We start from the raw sequence: 22,762 nt of genomic DNA, 5'->3' as shown, positions 1-22,762 counted from the left end.
ATACCATTGTCATTGTTGTTATCATCATCATTTAAATTGTGTTGTTTCTTTTTTCAAACAAGAAAACGCAGCCAACAGCTCTTCTCTAACAGTTGCCCCCAGTAGAATCATGTGGTAACCTAGGCTGGGCCCATGGCTTTTAATCCCTTTTAGGTGTTTGGGTCTCTTAAAGTCCTGGGCCCGGGATGGGTGTTTGTGTACAAAATCCTCCAGCCCGACTTGCTCTCGTTCACCCGACACGACAGAGATGGATCTGAAGTCCCGGAAAAGGCTGTTCAAGAAGGTTCGTGGGAAGGAGGTCTACATGACGGTGGCCTACACCCGAGGGCAGCCCGCCCTCCCTCCCAGACTCCAGCACAACATTCCTTCGGGACGCGCTCCTCCGATGCACTGCCTGCAGGGCACTGGCACCATCGCCTCCTTCGAGCCCTTCCGGACTCAGCACCCCCCTCCACGTCATGGCCAGGGGTTTGGCATCCCCAGGTTAGAGACTCCTCTTCGCTCCCTCCTTCCCCCGACCATGAAGCAGACACATTGCTGCTCGTTAGCCTGTGAGAAGAAGCACTGGCCTGTGGGCTTGGGCAAACTGGCCTGGGGAATAATGAATAGCCTTCTCTCCTTCTCGTTTGTTTTATTTTGTTTAAACTTGGGGCTAGTGGGGAAACTGGATTCTTGGAATATATACGTTCGAGGTAGAACTAATGCTAGCCCTTGTGGAGCTGGGCATTGCAACCCAAGAGTCGTGGCTGGGACAGGGTGGGATTAACCTTGAGACTGTAGCTCTCTTCCTCTCTTCAAGGCCCTGCTGAGAGCTCACCTCCTCCAGGAGGCCTTCCCAGACTGAGCCCCTTCCTTCCTCTCCCCCTCGTCCCCCTCTCCATCCCCCCGATCTTACCTCCTTCCCTTCCCCACAGCACCTGTATATATGTTTGTACATATTTATTACTCTATTTATTTTACTTGTACATATCTACCCTATTTTATTTTGTTAGTATGTTTGGTTTTGTTCTCTGTCTCCCCCTTTTAGACTGTGAGCCCACTGTTGGGTAGGGACTGTCTCTATATGTTGCCAATTTGTACTTCCCAAGCGCTTAGTACAGTGCTCTGCACATAGTAAGCGCTCAATAAGTACGATTGATGATGATGATGATGATGATGATGATGACTGTAGCAGGGCCAAAGGTTATCTTGTAGGGAGGGGAGGGTATTTCCAGCTTTGAATCTAAGCAAATGCAGTGGCTTCTGAGTTTTCATCGACAAGTGAAGGTTGTTTTTTCACTTGTAGGGGGTCGACTCGATTTATTAACCGGCAAAATATAGTGGGCCCTGAGGTTGCCTTCTATTCTAGCCCAGCAAAGAGGTGTTACCAGAGCTATGACAACTTTTCCTACAGATCCCGGTAAGTTCATTCGTTCGTTCATTCATTCATTCAGTTGTATTTATTGAGCGCTTACTGTGTGCAGAGCACTGTACTAAGCGCTTGGGAAGTACAAGTTGGCAGTGATTTCTCTCCATCTTTCCCCCCACGTTATGTTAATTTTTAGCAGGATTGAATTGTAGGTAGGGTGGGTGACATTAGTAGCAATGCTCAGTCTGCCCTTGGATTCCTGCTTCTTCTGCAGCTAGACCCTCTCTCCCTCTCCCCCTCAAGTCTGACCTCCTGCACCCCCTCCTTTTTACCTGATCTTGTTTTTTCTCCTTTTCCTTCCCTCTCACCCATTCTCCTCTCACAGATTCCCAATAGTCCCACTAATGGCAATCAGATTTACCCAGAATCTGTTTCATTAGCTGGTTAAGGTGCACACCAGTGTTTTACAAGCACAGCACAAATTTTACTGATTCCTTTATCTGCTAGCATATACTCCCCTAATGTGCATGTGTGTGCGTTTCTTTCTTTCTCTCTCTCTCTATCTCACTCTCACCGTCCCCTTCCCCCCAGAAACCTCCTCAAACTCTTAGCTCTGCACATAGTAAGCGCTCAATAAATAAATACGATTGATTGATTGATTAGCGGGCCAGATGTGATGTGAAGATAGGAAATCACTTGCACGGGAGTTGCATAGATAGGGCAGTTGTTTGAGATCTCAGACCAGGTGCCCTCTGTCTATGCAGTCCTTGTTTGTGTTTGCCTATCACTTATCCTTTCTTCCTCTGTAATGGACCTGTCCAGTTTCTGCTGGCCCTCAGGTAGGGCTGACTCCTCTGAGACAGTTCCGCAGTACCTGGGAGTGCTTCCCAAGGTCCTTTCCTGCCGGCATGTCTGAGAAGCAGCGTGGCCTAATGGCTGGAGCACAGGCCAGAGAGTCAAAAGGACCTGGGGTCTCATCCCGGCTCTGCCACGTGTCTGTTATGTGACCATGGGCAAGTTGCTTCACTTTTCTGTCCCTCAGTTCCCTCATCTGTCAAATGGGGATTAAGGCTGTTCGCTTCATGTGGGACATGGCATGTGTCCAGCCTGATTTGTATCTACCCCAGTGCTTACTTCAGTGCCAAGCACATAGTAAGCATTTAACAAATATTGCAAAAAATAACTTGACAGCACGTACAGCTGTGCATTGTTTCCCAGTGCTTCTCCTGTTTAGTCTTCCATAGTCAATCAGTGGCTTCTGAGTGCTTACTGTGTGCAGATCACTGTACTAAGCACTTGAGAAAGTTCAATATAAGAGTTGGTAGACGTGCTCCCTGCCCAAAATGAGCAAAGTGTAATCAGCCGATTGTATTTGTCTAGCACTTAGTGTGTACAGAGCAGTGTACCAAGTGCTTGGAAAAGTACAGTATAAGTTGGTAGGCACCTCCCCTGCCCACAATACTCTTACAGTCTAGAGGATGCCCCCTCTGCCATCTGACAATCCTGTTCAATCAATCATATTCGAGCACTTACTGTATGCCGAGCACTGCACTAAACCTTTGGGAGAGTACGGTGTAACAGAGTTGGTAAACGTGATCCCTGTCCACAACAAGCTCATCTCCTTATGGCTCTATCCTTAGCCAGTAGGAGCAGTAAGGTAGACGGAGATCACATCTACTTGATTTACAGTTATTATGGCTTTTTTTTGTTGTTGTTGTTTTAAATAAAACATCCCACTTTAAGCCTCTTGGAATTGAAGTAAGCTGAAAAGCCTTCTCTCTCTCATCTGGTTCTTTTTTTTTTTTCTCTCCACTTCAAATACCTCGGAGCTCCTACAGCCGAAGTCGCCGGCAGATGCACTGTGTGAATAAAGAGTGCCAATACGCCTATGTCCCAGAGAATGGAGAGGATCCCAGGGGCTTGGAAGAAACTATCACCTTTTATGAAATAGAAGAAGGAGATGAGACCGCTCTGCCTGTAAGTGATGGGGCCAAAACCTTTTTAATGCAAGCTCCGCAGGTGTGTTGTGCTTAGAACAAGAACACCCTGTGGGGCGGCGGGTAGAGGTTGGGCGGGTTCCCCACTTGCCGTGCCTGCTTCAAAGTAAGGGAAGCATGGAAAGAAATCCCTTCATTCAGTGTTTGCTGGGAAGTGTCAACTTCCAGCAGCATGTAATAGACTGCCTTTCTGATGGGGTAACAATTAGGAAAGAGAGGTCTTCCCAGATGCAGTCTGGTTTTTATCCCCTTCTGCTTCTCAGTCCTCTCCCATATAATTCAGATGAGATTAACCCCTCACATGTTACTTAAAGAGCCTAGCTCCGTCAGTTTCTTAGAAGGGACTGTAACTGTGAGCTCGCTGTGGGCAGGGGATGTGTCTATTTTTATATTATACTCTCCCAAATGCTTAGCTCAGTGCTTTGCCCACAGTAAGTGCTCAGTAGATAGGATTGAAAGAACGAAAGGGGCAAAGGATCCACCCTCGAAGCAAATGCCGACTAACTCGGAGAAACGTTTTCTATCTTTCTGGCTTCCCAGAGTCAAGGCAGTCAGACTCCAATGGTCCCGGGGCCGACAGGATTTTGGGTAGCGAGACGGGGCCCTGGTCCCATTCCTCCTGGCAAACAGACTTTGAATTCCTCAGAGGAAGAAGTAGATGAGCCAAGTGACAATGGTGAGTTCGCCAAAACCAAGGGAAAGTTGCTTCAAAAAGTCCCTGGCTTGTTCTGCTGGCCATACTCCTGGTCCCGGAAATCCTAAGGCCTTCGACCTGGCAAAGAAACCCTCCTCGAGAGTTTTGTCCAGAGTTTGTCCTGGTCCTCCTGGGAATAAGCCATTGGCTTCTTAGGGATGGGGGAGGAAAGGCAGAGACAATTCTAAAGATAGGGCTATTTATAAGTTGGGAATTGGGCTGTTCAAGTTCTGAGAAGTATCTGCGGATATCATTGGGATCAGCTTATGGGCAGAGAACTAGTCTACCAACTCTGTAGTGCTCTATTCTCCCAAGCAGTGCTCTGCATACAGTAAATGCTCAATAAATCCTGATTATCACCACGGAAGTAATGAACCTTTGATCTGGTGAGGCTTAGCACACACATCACAGATCTAAATGGTTTAAATTTCTTCTGAAAACCTTGTCAAGGTGTCTCCAAAGTTGAGTGGGCACTTGCAAGAGGCCACTGCCCCAGCTTACCCACAGTCCTTGCTATTAAAACATGTTTTTGGGCTGGATACAAAGCTGAACCTCACCTTGGTTGCCCGTCCTCACTGCTAGGTCTCCCATCGGTCCTGGAGAGGTTTGGTTATTGCTGAAGGATTGGGAAAGGGCATCGTGTTAACACAAACCCACAATTTAGGCCCTTGCCACGCTGCCTGTTCTCCGCAGCACCCAGAGCATAAAGGGGCTCTCCAGGCCCTGAATAAACTGTATTTGCTTGCTATAAGGGCATTCCCCGAGATAGTGTCTGCCCCTGAAAACTGATCCAAACATGAGCTCCCATCGTGACTACTGGGGGTGTAAAACTGTATTCAAATTTCGACTTTAGGGCCTCTAATGTATCTTCATCTTGAAGACTGCTGTAAAAAAAAAAAAAAAAAAGAAAGAAACAAGCCTTCTCTTCTTCTCTCCCCCACTCCTTTATTTCCAGGGGAATACCATGAAGAATATATGTACAGTCCTTCAGGTGAGGAAGGTTCAGGTCTATTCCTGTCATCCGAATTTGAGGATGTATAGATCTGAAATGCTTATTTTGTGGGGGCTTTGTTTCTCTTCTAAGGAAGAAGTGTGGCATAATGGAAAGAGCATGGGCCTGGGAGCTGTAATCCCAGCTCTGCCATTTGCCTTTTGGGTGACCATGGGCTAGTTACTTAACTTCTCCGTGTCTCACCATCATCTGCAAAATGGGGATTCAATACCTGTTCTCCCTCCCCATGTTGCTCCTGATGATCTCATATCTACCCCAGTGCTTAGTATAGTGCTTGACGCATAGTAAGCACTTAATGTATGCCGCAAATATTATTATTGTTGTTGTTATTGCCACATCTGCCCTCCAGACCCAGACTATGAGACTTCGGCTGTCTATGGCACAGTGGAATCTACAGCCAACCTGGTGAGTGGTTAACGCTCCTTTTTCCGAGCTCAGCGGAGCCGAGTCAAACTCGGTAGTGGAAATTTTGTTGTCGTGGTTGGGAAATGAGAGGGTAGTGTAGGATGAATTAGTTTCCCTGGTCAGAGTTTGCCCTGCATCGCCTTTTTTCGGAAGAGTATTTCTCGTGCAAGCTTCCTATGGGCAGGGAATGTGTCACTGGCTTTTATATTTTCCCAAGTGCTTGGTGTTCTGCCGTACACCATCACTACTGCAGTTAGCTGGGTACAGTATTGACTTTCAGCATGGCCTAGTGGCTAGAGCACAGGCCTGGGATTCAGAAGGACCTGCCTTCTAATCCCAGCTCTGCCACTTGTATGCTTTATGGCCCTGTGTAAGGCACTTAACTTCTCTATCTGTTACCTCATTTGTAAATTAGGGGTTAAGACTTTAGTCCCGGGGGGACAGAGACTAGGTCCAACCTGATTAACTTGTTTCCACCCCATTGGTTAGAGCAGTTAGGGCTTAAATTCTTCTGAAAACCTTGTCAAGGCATCTCCAAAGTTGAGTGGGCACTCGCAAGAGGCCACTGCCCTAGCTTACCCACAGTCCTTGCTATTAAAACACGTTTCTTGGGCTGGACACAGAGCTGAGCCTCACCTTGGCTGCCTGTCCTTCACACTGCTAAAGACTCCCTTCGGGTCTAGAGAGGCTTGGTTATTACTAAAGCATAAATACCGTAAAAAAGTCAACTTGGAGCATGGAAAAAGCAACCTGTAGTTGACTGGTTACAGGCAGAGAACTAGTTAGGGTACCCTCTGTTGGTTACCTCAAGTGGATGAGTTCCTCTTGAGGATTTGTCATTTTCGTACTCAGTGTGGAATAATAATAATAGTGATGGTATTAAAGCACTTACTATGTGCCAAGCACTGTTCTAAGCGCTGGGTGGGATACAAGGTAATCAGGTTGTCCCACGTGGGGCTCACAGTCTTAATCCCCATGCTACAGATGAGGGAACTGAGGCACAGAGAAGTGACTTGCCCAAAGTCACACAGCTGACGTGGCAGAGCCGGGATTAGAACCCATGACCTCTGATTCCCAAGCCCGCGCTCTTTCCACTGAGCCATGCTGCTTCTCTAAGAGAAGAGACTTCACTTCGGCCTGTCCTCCGTCCTGGGGCGTGGAGCTTCTTTGATCATTTTGCTCTCCAACTGGAGCAAAGTTGGGCCCAGGCTAGGGACTGTGCCCCTCTGGGAGACTTGTCTCTAGACTATAAGCTCCCTGTGGGCAGGGAATGCATTGCTTATTGTTGTACTCTCTCAAACGCTCAGAAAAGTGCTCTGCACACAGTAAGCGCTCAATAAATACAATTGATGATGATGATGATGTACTCAAACGCTTAGAAAAGTGCTCTGCACACAGTATGCGCTCAATAAATGACTGAATCAATGAATCTCTTCCCCATCTACCCCCCCACCCATCTCCACTGTCTTGGTTGTTTAATGGTTAACCATAAGAACAGTGCTTTGCACATAGTAAGCACTTAACAAATGCTATTATTATTATTATTATTATTATTTTATTATGCCCTTTTCAGTCTCTGCAGGAGGGAGGGCAGTGCACCATGTTGCCCCAAGATGGTGTGGCTTCATACAGCTACTCCCAGAAGGTGAGACTCTAGAGCGGCTCCCGCTAAGATGGGTTTTATATTTTTTTATTTATTATTATTTGTTAGATTTTCCTTTCCCTTCCCTCCCTCCCAACTGCTGCCTGCCTTTAAAAGGCGAAGGTTTGAAGAGTTCTCACAGTCCTGGGGGGGGGGATCGTCAGAAAAAGCCCCATATTTAGGCCCAAATTCATTTTTTAGACTGTGAGCCCACTGTTGGGTAGGGACTGTCTCTATATGTTGCCAACTTGTACTTCCCAAGCGCTTAGTACGGTGCTGTGCACACAGTAAGCGCTCAATAAATGCGATTGATTGATTGATGTAACGGAACAACCAGTTGTTGCTCCAGATGCCCGAGTGCTTTCAGGTTGCAAACTGGGAGCCAAGCAGCGCCGTCACCGAGCGCAGAGAGGTGGGGAACCTGGCTGGGCTCACTTGGAACCAGATGTGGGCCTGAAGGGAAGCAGGATCATGGATCCTGTGACCTTTAGAAGCAGCGTGGCTCAGGGGAAAGAGCCCGGGCTTTGGAGTCAGAGGCCATGGGTTCAAATCCCGGCTCCTCCAATTGTCCGCTGTGTGACTTTGGGGCAGTCACTTCACTTCTCTGTGCCTGTCCCCTCGTCTGTAAAATGGGGATTAAGACTGTGAGCCCCAAGTGGGACAACCTCCAGTTGTCACCCCCAGCACTTAGAACAGTGCTTTGCACATAGTAAGCGCTTAGCAAGTACCATCATTATTATTATTATTATTTAGACCCCTCTGGTTTCCGTGGGAGGCCCTTCTACGTACGTGCTAATGTACACACGGGTGGCCTAGTGGAAAGAGCGTGGGCTTGGGAGTCAGATGGTCTGGGTTCTAATCCTGGCTCTGCCAACTGCTTGCTGTGTGAGTTTGTGCAAGTCACAGCGTGGCTCAGTGGAAAGAGCACGGGCTTTGTGGTCAGAGGTCATGGGTTCAATTCCCGGCTCCGCCAATTGTCAGCTGTGTGACTTTGGGCAAGTCACTTCACTTCTCCGTGCCTGTTACCTCATCTGTAAAATGGGGATTAAGACTTTGAGCCCCACGGGGGACAACCTGATCACCTTGTAACCTCCCCAGTGCTTAGAACAGTGCTTTGCACATAGCAAGCGCTTAATAAATGCCATTATCATCATCATTATTATTATTCCCCATGCCGCAGTTTCCTCAAGTGAAAAATGGGGGTTCAATATCTGTTCTCCCTCCTGTTAAGACCGTGAGCCCCAAGTGAGACAGCAATTTCGCCCAACCTGATTAACTTGTACCTCCCCCAGCGCTTAGAACAGTGCTTGACACATAGTAAGCACTTAACAGATGGCATTAAAAAAAAAAAAAAAGTGCTTGAGGCCACATGGAACATAGGTGTTCCCGGACATAACTTTCATTCATTCATTCATTCATTCAATCCTATTTATTGAGCACTTACTCTGTGCAGAACACAGTACTAAGTGCTTTGGAAGTACAAGTCAGCAACCTATAGAGATGGTCCCTACCCAACAAAGGGCTCACAGTCTAGAAGGGGGAGACAGACAACAAAACATGTAGACAGGATCGCTGGATGAGCAGGGGCTAGGATGTATGGATGAAGCCATGTCTCTTCCTGTTAATAATCTAGGATCTGGAAGTCCTTAGTCCTGTCTTGTTCTCCCCTTGTAGAGGAACGAGGACAGACCCATTTGGGGGAACGGGCCAAGCCAGAGTTTCAGCCTGGGTAGCCTTTGAATGGGAAGATGTCTTCCCTACATGAAAACTGCATCTCTGTTCCAACGGTTGAATCCTCTTTTACGTTTCCTTGGTAAAAACCAGTAGTGTGATGTTTCCAAAGGCAACCCCTGGTCACCCTCTCGAGGGATAAGGCAAACTTAAGTTGAAGTTGTCTGTCCTCCTCTCTAGGCTGCAAGCTCGTTGTGGGCAGGAAATGTGTCTACCAACTCTGTTACATCGTTACATTCACTCCCAAGCGTGTAGTACGGTGCTCTGTACAGTGTAAGCGTGCAGTAAATGCAATTAATTCTTCCTTCTCCCTCGTAAAGGTGATGGTGAACTCTGCGGTCATCTCGACCTCTTCCTGTGCTAGTCCTGTCGCAGCTGCAGTCTTAAACTCCTCATCAGCCCCCCAAGCTAGCGTCACCTCATCTGTGGCACCGCAGTCTGTGATACAGCCTGTCCCTTTGTCGCCAACCCCCGTGGGGAGGTCGGGTAAGTGAATTCAAGCTGGACTGAATTCAGGGGAAACCTGGTTCCTCCAGACCCACAATCCAGGCGACTGCACCTTCTCAGAGAAGCGGCGTGGCCTAATGTGAGCCGGGGAGCCGCCAGGACCCGAGTTCTAATCCTGGCTCTATCACGCTGTGACTTTGGGCAACTTCTCTGTGCCTGTTACCTCATCTGTAAAATGGGGATTAAGACTGTGAGCCTCATTTAGGAGAGGGACGGTGTCCATCCCGGTTAGCTGGTATCTTCCTCCATGCTTAGAACAGTGCCTGGCACATAGTAAGCACATAATGAAAACCATTTAAATAAAAAAATGAAGGGTCTCTGAGACTGCAATTTTGGGATATGGGCCACAGATGTTCTAGTCTTGGGGATAATGTGGTATAGTAACTGAGGCCCATGGCATCCAGGTTTTGTTGTGCCTCTTACTTGCTCCTTAATAAATAATGGTATTTGTTAATCAATCAATCGTATTTATTCAGCGCTTACTGTGTGCAGAGCACTGTACTAAGCGCTTGGGAAGTACAAGTTGGCAACATATAGAGACAGTCCCTACCCAACAGTGGGCTCACAGTTAAGTGCTTACTATGTGCCAGGCACTGTATTAAGTGCTGGGGTGGATACAAGCAAATTGGGGGGGTCACAGTCTTAATGCTCATTTTACAGAGGAGATAACTGAGGCCCAGAGAAGTGAAGGGACTTGCCCAAGGTCACACAGCAGACAAGTGGCGAAGCTGGAAGGAGAACCCATGATGTTCTCACTCCCAGGCCTGTGCCCTAACCACTGTTTTTCTCCGTTTATTACCTGGTGTCATCCACTTGAGTGTAGCCACAGTGCTCTGCACACAGTAAGCTCTCAGTAAATACGATTGAATGAATTTTACTGGTTCCACTGACAGACGTGGTCTCCCTCGCCCCTGTGTTGGGGCGACTGGGGCCGGAGGATATGAAAGAGCAGGGGCTGGCGTCACCCTGGTGGGTGTTCAGCAGAATCCAAATGCCATCTGATGATTGGGTTTGGCGGCAAGGGGGGCTCCCCCAGCTCTGATGTGGGCTGAGCGGAATGCCCCCCGACATTTCCGCCGTCATTGGATCTACCGCTGAAGCCTCTGGGTTGGGTAACGGGTTGTGGGTAGCTGACCCCACCTCATCTCCGGTCAATTTGGGCTTCTCAAGGTCGCTAGGATCCACTCTGCTTATAGGTGCTCAGTTCAGTAGAGGCTTTTGGAAGGTGAGTCAACTATATGCAAAGCTTAGTGGAAAGAGCCCAGACCTGGGAATCCGAACGAGCTGGGTCCTAATCCCAGGTCCTCCACTTGCCTGCTGTGTGACCTGATGAACTTGTACGTATTCCAGTACTTGGCACCTATCAAGTGTTAAACAAATGCCACTGTTATAGCCATCTGGACTCAGATGCTTCCGATGGTGAGAGTGTGTGTTTGTGGGCCGCTAGCTGAGAAGGCCAATGCCTGACAATCCGTCTTGCAACACAGACTCGGGAAGCTGTCCCCGTTTCTACATTTAATACCCACTGTGGCCGGAGAGTGGTTGTGTGTGAGTGTGTCTAATGCCGGGAATCAGCTTTACAGACCAATTCATCTGGTGGACCCCGCTGGGGTGAGGCAGGATGAGTGAATCTTCCAACCTCCAGACTCATGCTCCTTTTGAGAATTGTGGTATTTGTTAAGTGCTATGTGCCAAACACTGTTAAGTGCTGAGGTAGATAGATCAGCGGGTCCCACAAAGGGCTCCGAGTTTAAGTAGGAGGGAGGACAGGCATTGAATGCCCACTTTGCAGATGAGGAAACCGAGACACAGAGAAGTGACTTGCCCAAGGTCCCTCAGCTGGTGTGTGGCAGTAGGATTAGAACCCAGGCCCTCTGACGTCTAGGCCGTGCTGCCTCCAGTACTTCATCCAAGTCAAGAAATTTTCCTTCTAAGTGCCAGGCTGAAAAACAAGAAGTTGTGCTTTGTCCAGGTTTGTTCAATCATTTGGATTTTGAGTGCTTAGGGTGTGCAGTGCACTGTTCTAAACTTGTGGGAAAATACAGTAGAGTTGGTAGACAGGATACCTGCCATCAAGGAGTTTACAATCTAGTAATAATAATAATTTCGGTATTAAGCGCTTACTATGTGCAAAGCACTGTTCTGAGCGCTGGGGGAGATACAAGGTGATCAGGTTGTCAGATGTGGGGCTCACAGTCTTAATCCCCATTTTACAGATGAGGTAACTGAGGCACAGAGAAGTGAAGTGACTTGCCCAAAGTCACACAGCTGACAAACAGTGGAGCTGGGATTTGAACCCGTGACCTCTGACTCCCAAACCCGAGCTCTTTCCACTGAGCCACGCCGCTTCTCTAGGAGCGTGGTAGCGCTTAGTTCAATGCTGTGCACAGAGTAAGGGCTTAAATACCATGAATTGATGATTTGAGAAGCACCATGGCCTAGTGGATAGAGCCAGGGCCAGGTGTGGATTCTAATCCTGGCTCTGTCACTTGTCTGATACGTGACCTTGGGCAAGTCACTTCTCTGTGTCTGTTACCTTATCTGTAAAATGGAGAGTAAGCCTGAGCCCTGTGGGACAGGGCCTGTCAACCTGATTAACTCGTATCTGCCTCAGCACTCAGTACAGTGCCTGGCTCATAATACGTGTTTAACAAATACCAAAGAAGACATTACGGTAAATAAAAGGGAAGTAATGCCCAAGGGGGGGTGTCAGATCTAAGCGTGCCAGTGATGCAGAAGGGAGGGCCAGAGGGGTGGGGAGGTGAGACTAACTGGGGGAAGCTTTCTGGAGGAGATGCGATTCCTGCAGGGTTATATTAGAGCCAGTCACCAACCTGGATCATACCCTCCCAAGTGAGCAGCCCCTTTACCTTGAGTGGAGATGCCACAAGCCCAAGATGGCCAGCTGGATAATGCAAAGTTTGTGGGGAAGATCAGAACTGAGGACTTCCGTGCACCAGTTCTTGCCCAGGGGCCCACTGGGGAATTGAAAAGCCCTGCCACAGCCTCCCATTACTCACCCATCTCTTGCTCTTCCACAACTCCGAGTCGCTCAAGAAGGGCTGTGGCCACAACCGGAGTGCTGAGCACTACCAGAGCCCTTGGGTCCACTAGCTTGGGAACTTTGGACTTAGCCTTCATGGGCAACGGACTGTGGGCAGGCTCTGACATTGGTTCTTCTCACTTTGACAGTGTTGGCTCCGTCGACATCCTTCTACCACCCGGCTCCGGCTGCTGCTCTTGCTTCCCCGCCCGCTCTGGCTGAGGTGGGAGATGCTGGGAGCCTCCCGCTCCCACCTCCGCCCTACTCCTGTGACCCCAGTGGCAGTGACCTTCCCCGAGGTAAGCGCTTCCTCATCTCGTATCGCCCTTAACCTTTTTTTTTCTAGTTGCCGCCGGTAAGAAGCCCCTGACGTGCCACAAAGCGATGAATGTTTGGCCGTTATTTCTCTGATGATAAGCGTGGCGGTCCATTGAGCAGGGTTTGCAAACATCCCTGGGATTCAGGGAAATCTCCCTCCGAGTCTAAGGGCCACAACCTCATCGGCGTTCATAGCACATGCGTGCAAAGATTCCTACTGGGTCGAGGCGAACAAACAAGACACGGTTCGTGCCCGTAAGAGACTTGCGGTCAAGTGGGCCCATTTTACATAGCATTTAAGGGTTTACTATTTGCCAAGCATTGTGGTAGACACCAGATGATCTGGTTGGACACCATCCCTGCCACACATGGGGCTCATGGTCTCCAGGAGTGAGAATAATAACAACTAAGAATAATTGTAGTATTTGTTAAGCACTTATTTGTGCCAGGCACGGTACTTAGAGCTGCGGGGGATACAAGCAGTCGTAATCCCCCTTTTACAGATGAGGTAACTGAAACGCAGAGAACTGAAGTGACTTGCCCAAGGTCATAGAGCAGAGGGTCAGGATTAGAACCCATGTCCTTCTGAATCCCAGGCCCATGCTGTATCCACTAGGCCCTGCTGCTGCTTATTGAATTGAGATTCCACATTGAGGACTGAGGAAACTGAGGCATAGAGAAGTGCTTTGCCTGCTGTGTCCCCACAGCAGGCAACTGGCAGAGCTGGAATTAGAACCCAAGACCTCTGACTCCCAAGCCAGGGGTCTTTCCCCTAGGCCATGCTGCTCTTACCTTCCACTGATTCACATCTTCCCTACCAGGTGGTGTTGGTGGCAGAACTTGCTGGAGTTGCAAAGAAAAGTTCCAGGCAGAACTGTAGTGAAGTGTGGGCTGGGGGAAAAGGGGTGGTGGGGTGTGTTTGTGAGTGTGATTGTGGTAGCTTTGTGGGGTTGGAGCATCGTTGAGTCTAGGAGCTCGGCAGACTATTTCAGGCCACAGAACAGTTTGGTTCTGACCGTGCATCCTCCTCCTTGTCGGTCTCCTGGCTCCAAAGCAACCACTCGCCGCAAAAGTCCAAAGGAGAGGCTAGAGGAAGGCCATTTTGTGGAAAGGGGAGCAGCTGGCCTTTATTACACGTGGTTTGGACGGACCAAGACTTACTGAAAAGCACAAGGCTCTGGACTCTCCTGTGGAGAAGGGGACATTAGGCCGTGAGGGCGACACTCGGGGAATCCCATGCTTCCCACTCGGGGTTGTAGATCACAGTGGGTGACTGGCAACCTCCACAAGACGGAGACTCCAGGGAGACTTTAGACCCGGAGAAAGGAAATCTGGCAGTGATCTCCATAGGAGTGTATTGGGAAGGCTACTGCCCACACCCAGGTAAATCAGTGAACCTTTGTCCTCTGAACTTGCTGTCCACGGTGGTGGTGTTGATCCAGTACCACTTGGCCCTCGGGTAAGGAGCCAAAAGGAGGGAGTGGTGACGGTTGGGGAGATGATGAAGCAGCAGTGTTACTTTCCCCCTTGGTGGTTAGAAGCAAGGGAATGTTAATGAGCTGTGCTGCCCCAAAATTGCCTTGGAGATGTCGGGGGCATCCAGAGAGTTCGAGGTGCCAAGAAGAGCACGTCACTTTTACCCTGTCCATTAACAATCCGGTTTGTGATGGGCATCCGTTAGGGTGACAACATCCTGCTCCAGGGTAAGCATCCGCTCATCTCGGGGAAAGAGTTTGGTGTGAGGGTGAAGGATCCCGTGGTACCTGTGACTCTCTTCCCAGTGGAAACTTCCCTTCAGGGCAAGGTCTTCCCACCAACTACCTCTGGAGGTGGGCAAGGAGGGAGTTTATGCGGGTACTCGGTTTTCACTGTCATCCTGACCGTTTGAATGTCAGTTGCTTGAGATAGGTGATGTCTGTCTGTCTCTGTCATCAGAACCTTGGAAGTGGAGATGACTGTTTTCCACCATGCTTGCAATGTTACCTGTGGTCAAGGCTCTCCCTCTCATCTCCAGCCTCGCTCCACTTCCTCTACCCCGCCTCCTCCTCTCCCAGCCTCGCAGACTTTGTTTAGAATCACACATCTGTCTTCAGAAGCCTGAAGCCCTTGCCTTTTATTATTATTATTAATAATAATAATAATAGTATTTAAGCACTTACTACATGCCAAGCACTGTTCTAAGCACTGGGGTAGATGCAAGGTACTCAAGTTAGACACAGTCCCTGTCCCTCCGGGGGCTCACAGTCTTAATCCCCATTTTACAGATGAGGGAACTGAGGCACAGAGAAGTGAGTGACTTGGGCAAGGCCACACAGCAGGTATGCAGCGGAGCTGGGACTCGAATCCAAGACCTTGTGACTCCTAGGACCATGGTCTATCCACTACACCATGCTGTTTCATTTTCCAGGAGCTTAGTCGGTCAGTAGTGTTTGTTGAGCACCTTCTGTATGCAGAGCACTGTACTAAGCACTTGGGAGAGTACAGTATAACACATTTCTTGCTCACGACACAGTCTGGAAGCCAACATGCCAAGTCTCTGCTGCAACCCCATACGTCTGGGGATGTCAGAGGATATTGGAGGTTTGGCTTGGGAGCCGGGTACTCCCTTTCCGCCTCACGCAAGATGGCATCGCGTTTCTTTGTCTGCCGCTAAGCTCTGCACCAGTCCTATTTTGGATGACTCTTCCCAAGCTCCCTCAACTGAGTAGAGGGAACAAGAAACTGAAACAAGACAGATGGTGGTGCTGCCTTCAGTGACAGCATCAGCCCCAATCCACACCTTCCACCTTTATTCAGACCACCACTCTCCCCACCCTCAAAGCCCAACTCACATTTTATTGGTCCTGGAGCAGGCTCCCCCTTCATATAATAATAATAATGATAATTTTGGTATTCGTTAAGCGCTTACTATGCGCCAAGCACTCTTCTAAGTGCTGGGGGAGATACAAGGTAATCAGGTTGTCCCATATGAGGCTCACTGTCTTAATCCCCATTTTCCAGATGAGGTAACTGAGGCACAGAGAAGTTAAGTGACTTGCCCAAAGCCACACATCTAAGTGGCGGAACTGGGATTAGAACCCATGACCTCTGACTCTCAAGCCCGCGCTCTTTCCACTGAGCCACGCTGCTTCTCTGGAGCAGCCCACCGCTCTCCCACCTTCAAAACACTCCTAAAAATCCCAACTCCAAGAGGTCTTCCCAGACTAAGCCCTCATTTTTCCCCTATATTCCTTTCCCTTGTTAATTATGCATTCTGCTGTGTACCCCTTAAACACTTCACTCCCGCATCACTTACATAAACATTCTTCCACTCCATTTCCCTTATTTGTAATATAATCTTCCTCTCTATGTGGACAGGAACCATGTCTACCAATTCAGTTGTACTTTCCCAAGTGCTTAGTACAGTGTGCCCCACATATAGCGAGTGCTCAAATACCAGTGATTGTCAAGAGGCAAGATAGAGGCTCAGTGAGTGGGTTGGGATGAGGAGCGAAGAGTACGGGCTGGGTAGTAGTGGGAGAGGATAAGAGCACTGATTGAGTGCTCTCAAGGGGAAATGCTTAACCAGGCCTAAGAAGTGGACGGATGACCGTTGCGTGAGTGTCCAGGCAGAGAATTCTCTTTCTGCAAGAAGTTGAGCCATAACCATAATCGTGACATTTGGGGTGCAAGGGTCTGATCAGTCACCCATTTTGGGATCAGGATGAAGCTATAAGAAGGGAGGGGAGAGAGTTGTCCTCTTAGGCTGCAGTATGTTTCCAAGGAAGCCTCCTAACGTCGTCGCCCAGATGGACGAATGCAGAGATGGCGCTTCTGGCCAGTGAATCAATCAGGGGGCTGGCTTATTTCCTTCCTCACGGTGTGTTGGTCCTCCGGGATAATCATTATAGTACTTGGTTAGGCGCTTACTATGTACCAAGCACTGTTCTAAGCAGTGGGGTAGATGCAAGATAGGTTGGACGCAGTCCCTGTCCCACAAGGGGCTCAGTCTTTATCCTCATTTTCCAGATGAGGTAACTGAGGGTCAGAGAAGCTAAGTGACTTGCCAGAGGTCACCCAGCATGTGTGTGGCAGAGCTGGAGTTAGAACCCATGACCTGACTTCCATGCCTGTTCTCCTTCAGCCTAAGCATAATGATGGTATTTGTTAAGCGCTTACTGTGTGTCAGGCACTGTACTAAGCGCCGGGGTGGATACAAGCAAACGGGTTTGGACACAGTCCCTGTCCCACGTGGGGCTCACAGAATGACCATTTTACATGGTGAGGTAACTGAGGCCCAGAGAAGTGAAGTGACTTGCCCAGAGCCACACAGGAGACCAGTGGCAGAGCTGGGATTAGAACCCATGACCTTCTGACTCCGAGGCCCGTGCTCTATCCACTATGCTATGCTGCTCCTCTGCTGCATGTTGCATATCTGGACGGGCCTGGGGGGCTTTGTCAGTGGCCCCGGGGTGGAATGGATTACCAGTTTTCTTGTTTGGAGCCTCTGCTCTGTCTCCCAGTCATCTCCTTGGTAGCCTGGTCTCCCCAGAGCCTCGAGGACAGCAGCCCCTCTCCCGACTGCTTCCAATCAATCAATCAATCAATCAATCGTATTTATCGAGCGCTTACTGTGTGCAGAGCACTGTACTAAGCGCTTGGGAAGTACAAGCTGGCAACATATAGAGGCAGTCAAGACATCCGATCCTGCAAGAAGGCACGTGGCAGGGGAGATGGCAGGATGACGGCATTTCGTGCGGTATCATCCATTGATGGTGCTTGCCCTCTTCCTGTTGTATTTGAGAAGCAGTGTGGCCTAGTGGATAGAGCAAGGGCCTGGGAATCAGAAGGACCTGGGTTCTAATCCCAGCTCCGCCCAATCTGGGGCAGGTCACTTAACTTTTCTGGGCCCCAGTTACCGCCTGGGGTAAAATGGGGATTGACTGAGAGCCCCACGTAGGACAGGGACTGTGTCCAACCTGATTAACTTGTATCTTCCCCAGCGCTTAGAACAGTGCTTGGCACATAGTAAGCGCTTAACAAGTACCGTCGTCGTTATTTGCTGAGCACTCAATGTGTGCTCATCATCATCAATCGTATTTATTGAGCGCTTACTGTGTGCAGAGCACTGTACTAAGTGCTTGGGAAGTACAAGATGGCAACATATAGAGACAGTCCCTACCCAACAGTGGGCTCACAGTCTATAGTGCTGAGCTCTATACTGATAGCCTCGGGTAAAATAAAAGGATTAGTTGTGATCCTTGTCCTCAGGTAGTGCGCAGTGAGGCCCAAAGTGGGATGATGAATGGCTGGCTCGGTTCCAAAGGGAGCCATCGGTGTCCTCTCTTAGGAGACCCCAGGGGCAGAGTCTGGTTTAGATGGGGTTTGAGACGGGTTTAGGGGACTCAGGGTCCCCTGAGTTGTGGTGAATGGGGGAGTTCGTTCATTCAGTTGTATTTATTGAGCACTTACCGTGTGCAGAGCTACAGTGCAACAATAAACAGACCCATTCCCTGCCCACAATGAGCTTACAGCCTGGAGGTGGGGAGACAGAAATTATTATTAAAAAAAAGAGTTATAGATATGTACTAAAGTGCTATGGGCCTGGGATGGGGGCAAGAATAGAGGGAGCAAATCAAGGTGATGCAGAAGGGAGTGGGAAAAGAGGAAAGTGGGGGCTTAGTCAGGGAAGGCTTCCTGGAACAGATGTCCCTTCAGTAAGGTTGGTCGGAGAGCAGCAAACTCTTCTCTTGTCTCCCCGCCCCCCCCACCTTGGGTTCAGTGGGAGAGAACCCAAAGTCGGAAGTAGTCGGGGTCGATTGGTGTCAAAGCGACTGGACCGTGCTTTCTTCATAAGGCGAGAACCAGGCGTCTTGAGGCCGAGGGCTCCCTCACTCCCAGATAGCCTGGCCGTGAACCTAGCTTTCAGGGAAGATTTGTACCAAGTGTGTGCTGGAAGTTTCTAGCCTCACCCTTGGGGTCTTTGAGGAATGGAAGTCGATATATGCCATATGCTGTGCACCTCAATCTTGTCTCTCGCTGCCCACCTCTCGCCCGTGTCCTGCCTCTGGCCTGGAATGCCCTCCCTCATCATATCTGACAGATAATTTAATATCTGTCTCCCTCTCTAGACTGTAAGCTCGCTGTATTCATTCATTCAAACATATTTATTGATCGCTTACTATGTGCAGAGCACTGTATTGAGTGTTTGGAAAGCACAGTTCAGCAACAGAGACAGTCCCTACCCAACAACAAGCTCACAGTCTAGAAGCGGAGAGACAGACAACAAAACAAGTGAACTGGCATCAATAGCATCAATATAAATAAATGGAATTATGGATATATATGCACATCATTAATAAAATAAATGGAAAAATAAATACGTATATATATACACAAGTGCTGTGGAGCGGGGAGGTGGGGGTAGAGCAGAGGGAGGGAGTCGGCGATGTGGGGGAGGAGCAGAGGAAAAGCGGGGCTTAGTCTGGGAAGGCTTCCTGGAGGAGGTAATCTTATAGACAGGGAATGTGTCCATTTTTATATTGTAGCATTGTACTCTCCCAAACACTTAGTACAGTGCCCTGCTCACAGTAAGCGCTCAACAAATACGACTGACTGGCTGACTGCCCCACTTCCAAGGGGCATGCCCCAGTGGAAAGAGCACAGGACTAGGAGTTGAGAGCCTGATTCTAATCCCAGCCCTCTTGATGACCAGCTACGTGACCGTGGGCAAGTCACCTCACTTCTGGGCCTCCGTTTTCCCATCTGTACAATGGGCGTAAAGTACTTTTTGTCCTGCTCCCCAGGAATTTGAGTCCTGGGTGGGACTGCCTGATGTAGTCATTCAGTCGTATTTATCGAGCTATTAGTTGGAAAGTACAAATTCGCAACAGAAAGAGACAATCCCTGCCCAACAGCAGGCTCACAGTCTAGAAGTAATTACTTTGTCTACTCAGGGTTTAGTACAGTGCTTGGGACAGAGTAAGGACTTACCAAATACGATGGGGAAGCCCACTTTGGAGGTGTCCCAGGGAGTCTGTCGCCTGGCTTTGGCTGCCGTCTGCCTTTAGCCAGCCCAGCCCCTCAGAGTGTTGCTAACAGCTTTCCAGCCCTGACCAAGTCATTCTCATTTTTCGCTCACGCTTCAGGGCCGCTTTGGAACTCGGGACCTCGAGTCCCATAAAAATAAATGCATGTTTTGTTGAGGGTGTGGGGGTTTGGGTTTTTTTTTGTTTGTCTCCTCTTCCTCACTGGATAACTAGAACATTTAGGCGGGATCAAGTTTTACCTAATATTCCTACAGTCCTCCGCTTTGAGCTCAGCACAGAGCTGGCCCCTGTGGGGTTGGGAATAGGGGCCTTTCAAAAGTAGAACAGGTCTTAAAGAAGACTTAAGCTTTGAAAGCTCCATTATGGGGCTTCCCATCCCTTCATCTCTTCCTTTATGCACCCACTACCTCTGACTGAGGCTTTTTATTTCCCTTAATGCATTTTGATTGTGCCTTAAGTTCACGTACATGCTTCAGTTAATGTGCTCCCCCACCGCACATGCTTGTGTGACTGATCATTATGAAGGGGGATGGCTCTTCTTCCCCCTCCCCCCAGTATTGCAGACTTTTAAAAGCTTTTGGTTTGGAATACAGTCATATATCTGATGTGTTTACTGCCTGGAATGGAATAGGTCTTGACACGTGCCTTCTGTCGAAGCAGTCGCTGGACATATTTATGGCTTTTTACCCAGGAGAGAGACCAAACACCATCACCACGAAATCTCGGTATTGATTTGTGAAACGGTCCAACTGTCTGCTTTTAATAAAGCTTCCAAGGGAAAGGCTCATTAAATTAGATCCTCCCCATCGATGTGCCTCCCTCAACGAGCCCAAGAGGCTTGACTGTTTTCCTTTTCGTTTCAGATACAAAGGTTTTGCAGTACTATTTTAATCTGGGATTGCAGGTAAGTCTTTCAGATGGTCCTTGGAGTAAATTGGTTAGTGTCTTCTGCTGTGGCAGGTGTTGTAGGAGACTGGCTAATAATGAGCTCTCTGGGAAAGTGTCTCAACCCTGGCTCAAAAGCACCAAGGAGGTGGGCACTGCCTGGCTCAAATCTCTGGGTGGGTAATCTCTGTCCCCCTCAAGTGAGAGAGACTTCTGGAACTGGATTATCTTTATTGAATGGGTGGGTAGCCCCTATTCATTCATTCATTCAACTGTATTTATTGAGCGCTTACTGTGTGCAGAGCACTGTACTAAGCGCTTGGGAAGTACAAGTTGGCAACATAGAGAGGGTCCCTACCCAACAGAGGGCTCACAGCCTAGAAGTCACAGTCACACCCTGTTGGGTGCCTACCTTATGAAGAGCACTAACCCCCTTTGGGTGAGAGGGGTTGAACACAGTATGGAGAAGACAGGATGTCATCCTTGTTATTCATTTTTGTGCCTGTGGCCTTTTAGAAGGCAATTGAAGGGTCTCTTAAACAATTGGAAAAGACACTCCGCTTACTTAACATTCACTAAGCGTTCAGGCCAGGCCTTGACAGCGAAATTAGGGAATGCCCGCTCCAGGCCAGGCATCCGTCTTGCCACAGCACGGTGGCATTGGAAGGGACATCCGGGCGAGGAGCTGGACAGGGAGAGTCCCACACTCTGAGGGTACGGTACTCTGCAGTTTTCTTGAACACCTTTGGTGTCTCCCCTGGGGATATCCTGTCCTAGTATGTTCTCTCCCAGGGGATCAGGAAGTAGTGGTTTTCAGACTTAAAGTGGGTAAGAGTTGTCCTTCCCTTTTTTAAAAACATTTTTAATTTTTTTTTCTTGTCCCTTTCTTACATCCCAGTGTTACCATCAGAACTACTGGCACTCAGTGGTGTACGTGCCCCAGATGCATCAGCCGTCGCCTGTAGAGTCCTATCCAGCCTACGCGGACCCTGGTCCGATGGTTGACCAGACGGCTGCCCAGCTGTATAGCGATGGGGGGAGTGCCGACGGACAACAAGGACCCCTGGAAACAGCAGCCAGTGGTGAGTCTCCGGGGAAACTGTGTCACGTCGTGAGGCTGGCTGTGGTTGGTTAGCGTGTACGTCTCCTCCTGTTGTGGGTCGGACTCTGATACTTGTAAGTCACGCAGTCAATAATAATAACGATGGCATTTATTAAGCACTTACTATGTGCAAAGCACTGTTCTGAGCGCTGGGGAAGGTTACAAGGTGATCAGGTTGTCCCACAGTCTTAATCCCCATTTTACAGATGAGGGAACTGAGGCCCAGAGAAGTGAAGTGACTTGCCCAAAGTCACCCAGCTGACAAGTGGCAGAGCTGGGATTTGAACCCATGACCTGCGACTCCAAAGCCCGGGCTCTTTCCACTGAGCCACGCTGTTATGGAGTGCTTACTAGGTGCAGAGCACTGTACTAAGTGCTCAGGAGAGGGCAGTTCCCTTGCTGGACAAAATCTCTGCCCTGAAGGGGCTTACAGTTTAGTGGGGGGCGTCACAGGCGTTAACCTAATGCTGCGGTGTTTAGAACAGTGCTTGGCACATAGTAAGCGCTTAACAAATACCATCATTATTATTAAAGGGGAACTATAAGCTTGCTGTGGGTAGGGAATATGTCCGTTTATTGTCGTATGCTCCCAAGCACTTAGTACAGTGCTTCGCACACGCTAAGCACTCAATAAATTCAACTGAGTGAAACGAATGGATGGGAAGCGGCAGAGTAGGAGGATACGGACGTGACTGCTGTTGGGGTGGGTAGCAAAGTCCTTTTAAGAGGTACAGATCCAAGCGCGTGGGTGTGGGGGAGTGGGGTGGGGCGATGAAGGGTGTATTGGGGGAAGGCTTCAAGGGAGAGATTATTTGAAAGGGGAGGGTGCCCCAAGCCGAAAGGGGGACGTTGGCACGTGAGAGTAAATGGAGGCACAGGGGAGCGAAGCGTGTGGGCTGGGTTGTAGCCGAAGAGGAGTGATGATCGATAGAGGTGAGCTGATGGTTTTCACCCTCATCTATGCCTTGGCACTGTGTGTGTGTATATTTGCGTGTGAGACTAGGCGCATACTATGTGCCAAGCACTGTACTGAGTACTGGGATAGATTCA

The 22,762-nt window shown here is 49.1% G+C and overlaps 1 protein-coding gene across 1 annotated transcript in view; it reads left to right on the top strand.

Moving 5' to 3' along the window:
* The window catches only part of ALG13 (ALG13 UDP-N-acetylglucosaminyltransferase subunit), a 75,852-nt gene that overhangs the window by 46,051 nt on the left and 7,039 nt on the right, over positions 1 to 22,762 (top strand). Inside the window, exons 20-30 of the mRNA XM_038747700.1 lie at positions 246 to 483; positions 1,286 to 1,399; positions 3,178 to 3,325; positions 3,886 to 4,021; positions 4,995 to 5,030; positions 5,401 to 5,456; positions 7,030 to 7,101; positions 9,150 to 9,315; positions 12,529 to 12,678; positions 20,589 to 20,629; positions 21,509 to 21,692. Of these exons, the coding sequence (XP_038603628.1) occupies positions 246 to 483; positions 1,286 to 1,399; positions 3,178 to 3,325; positions 3,886 to 4,021; positions 4,995 to 5,030; positions 5,401 to 5,456; positions 7,030 to 7,101; positions 9,150 to 9,315; positions 12,529 to 12,678; positions 20,589 to 20,629; positions 21,509 to 21,692 (1,341 nt within the window). The remainder of the gene's footprint in view (positions 1 to 245; positions 484 to 1,285; positions 1,400 to 3,177; positions 3,326 to 3,885; positions 4,022 to 4,994; positions 5,031 to 5,400; positions 5,457 to 7,029; positions 7,102 to 9,149; positions 9,316 to 12,528; positions 12,679 to 20,588; positions 20,630 to 21,508; positions 21,693 to 22,762) is intronic.

Source organism: Tachyglossus aculeatus, chromosome 6 (assembly GCF_015852505.1).
Source record: "Tachyglossus aculeatus isolate mTacAcu1 chromosome 6, mTacAcu1.pri, whole genome shotgun sequence".
Lineage (NCBI taxonomy): Eukaryota > Metazoa > Chordata > Mammalia > Monotremata > Tachyglossidae > Tachyglossus > Tachyglossus aculeatus.
Note: the sequence above shows the minus strand (reverse complement) of the source record. Positions and strands in the feature narration are given on the sequence as shown.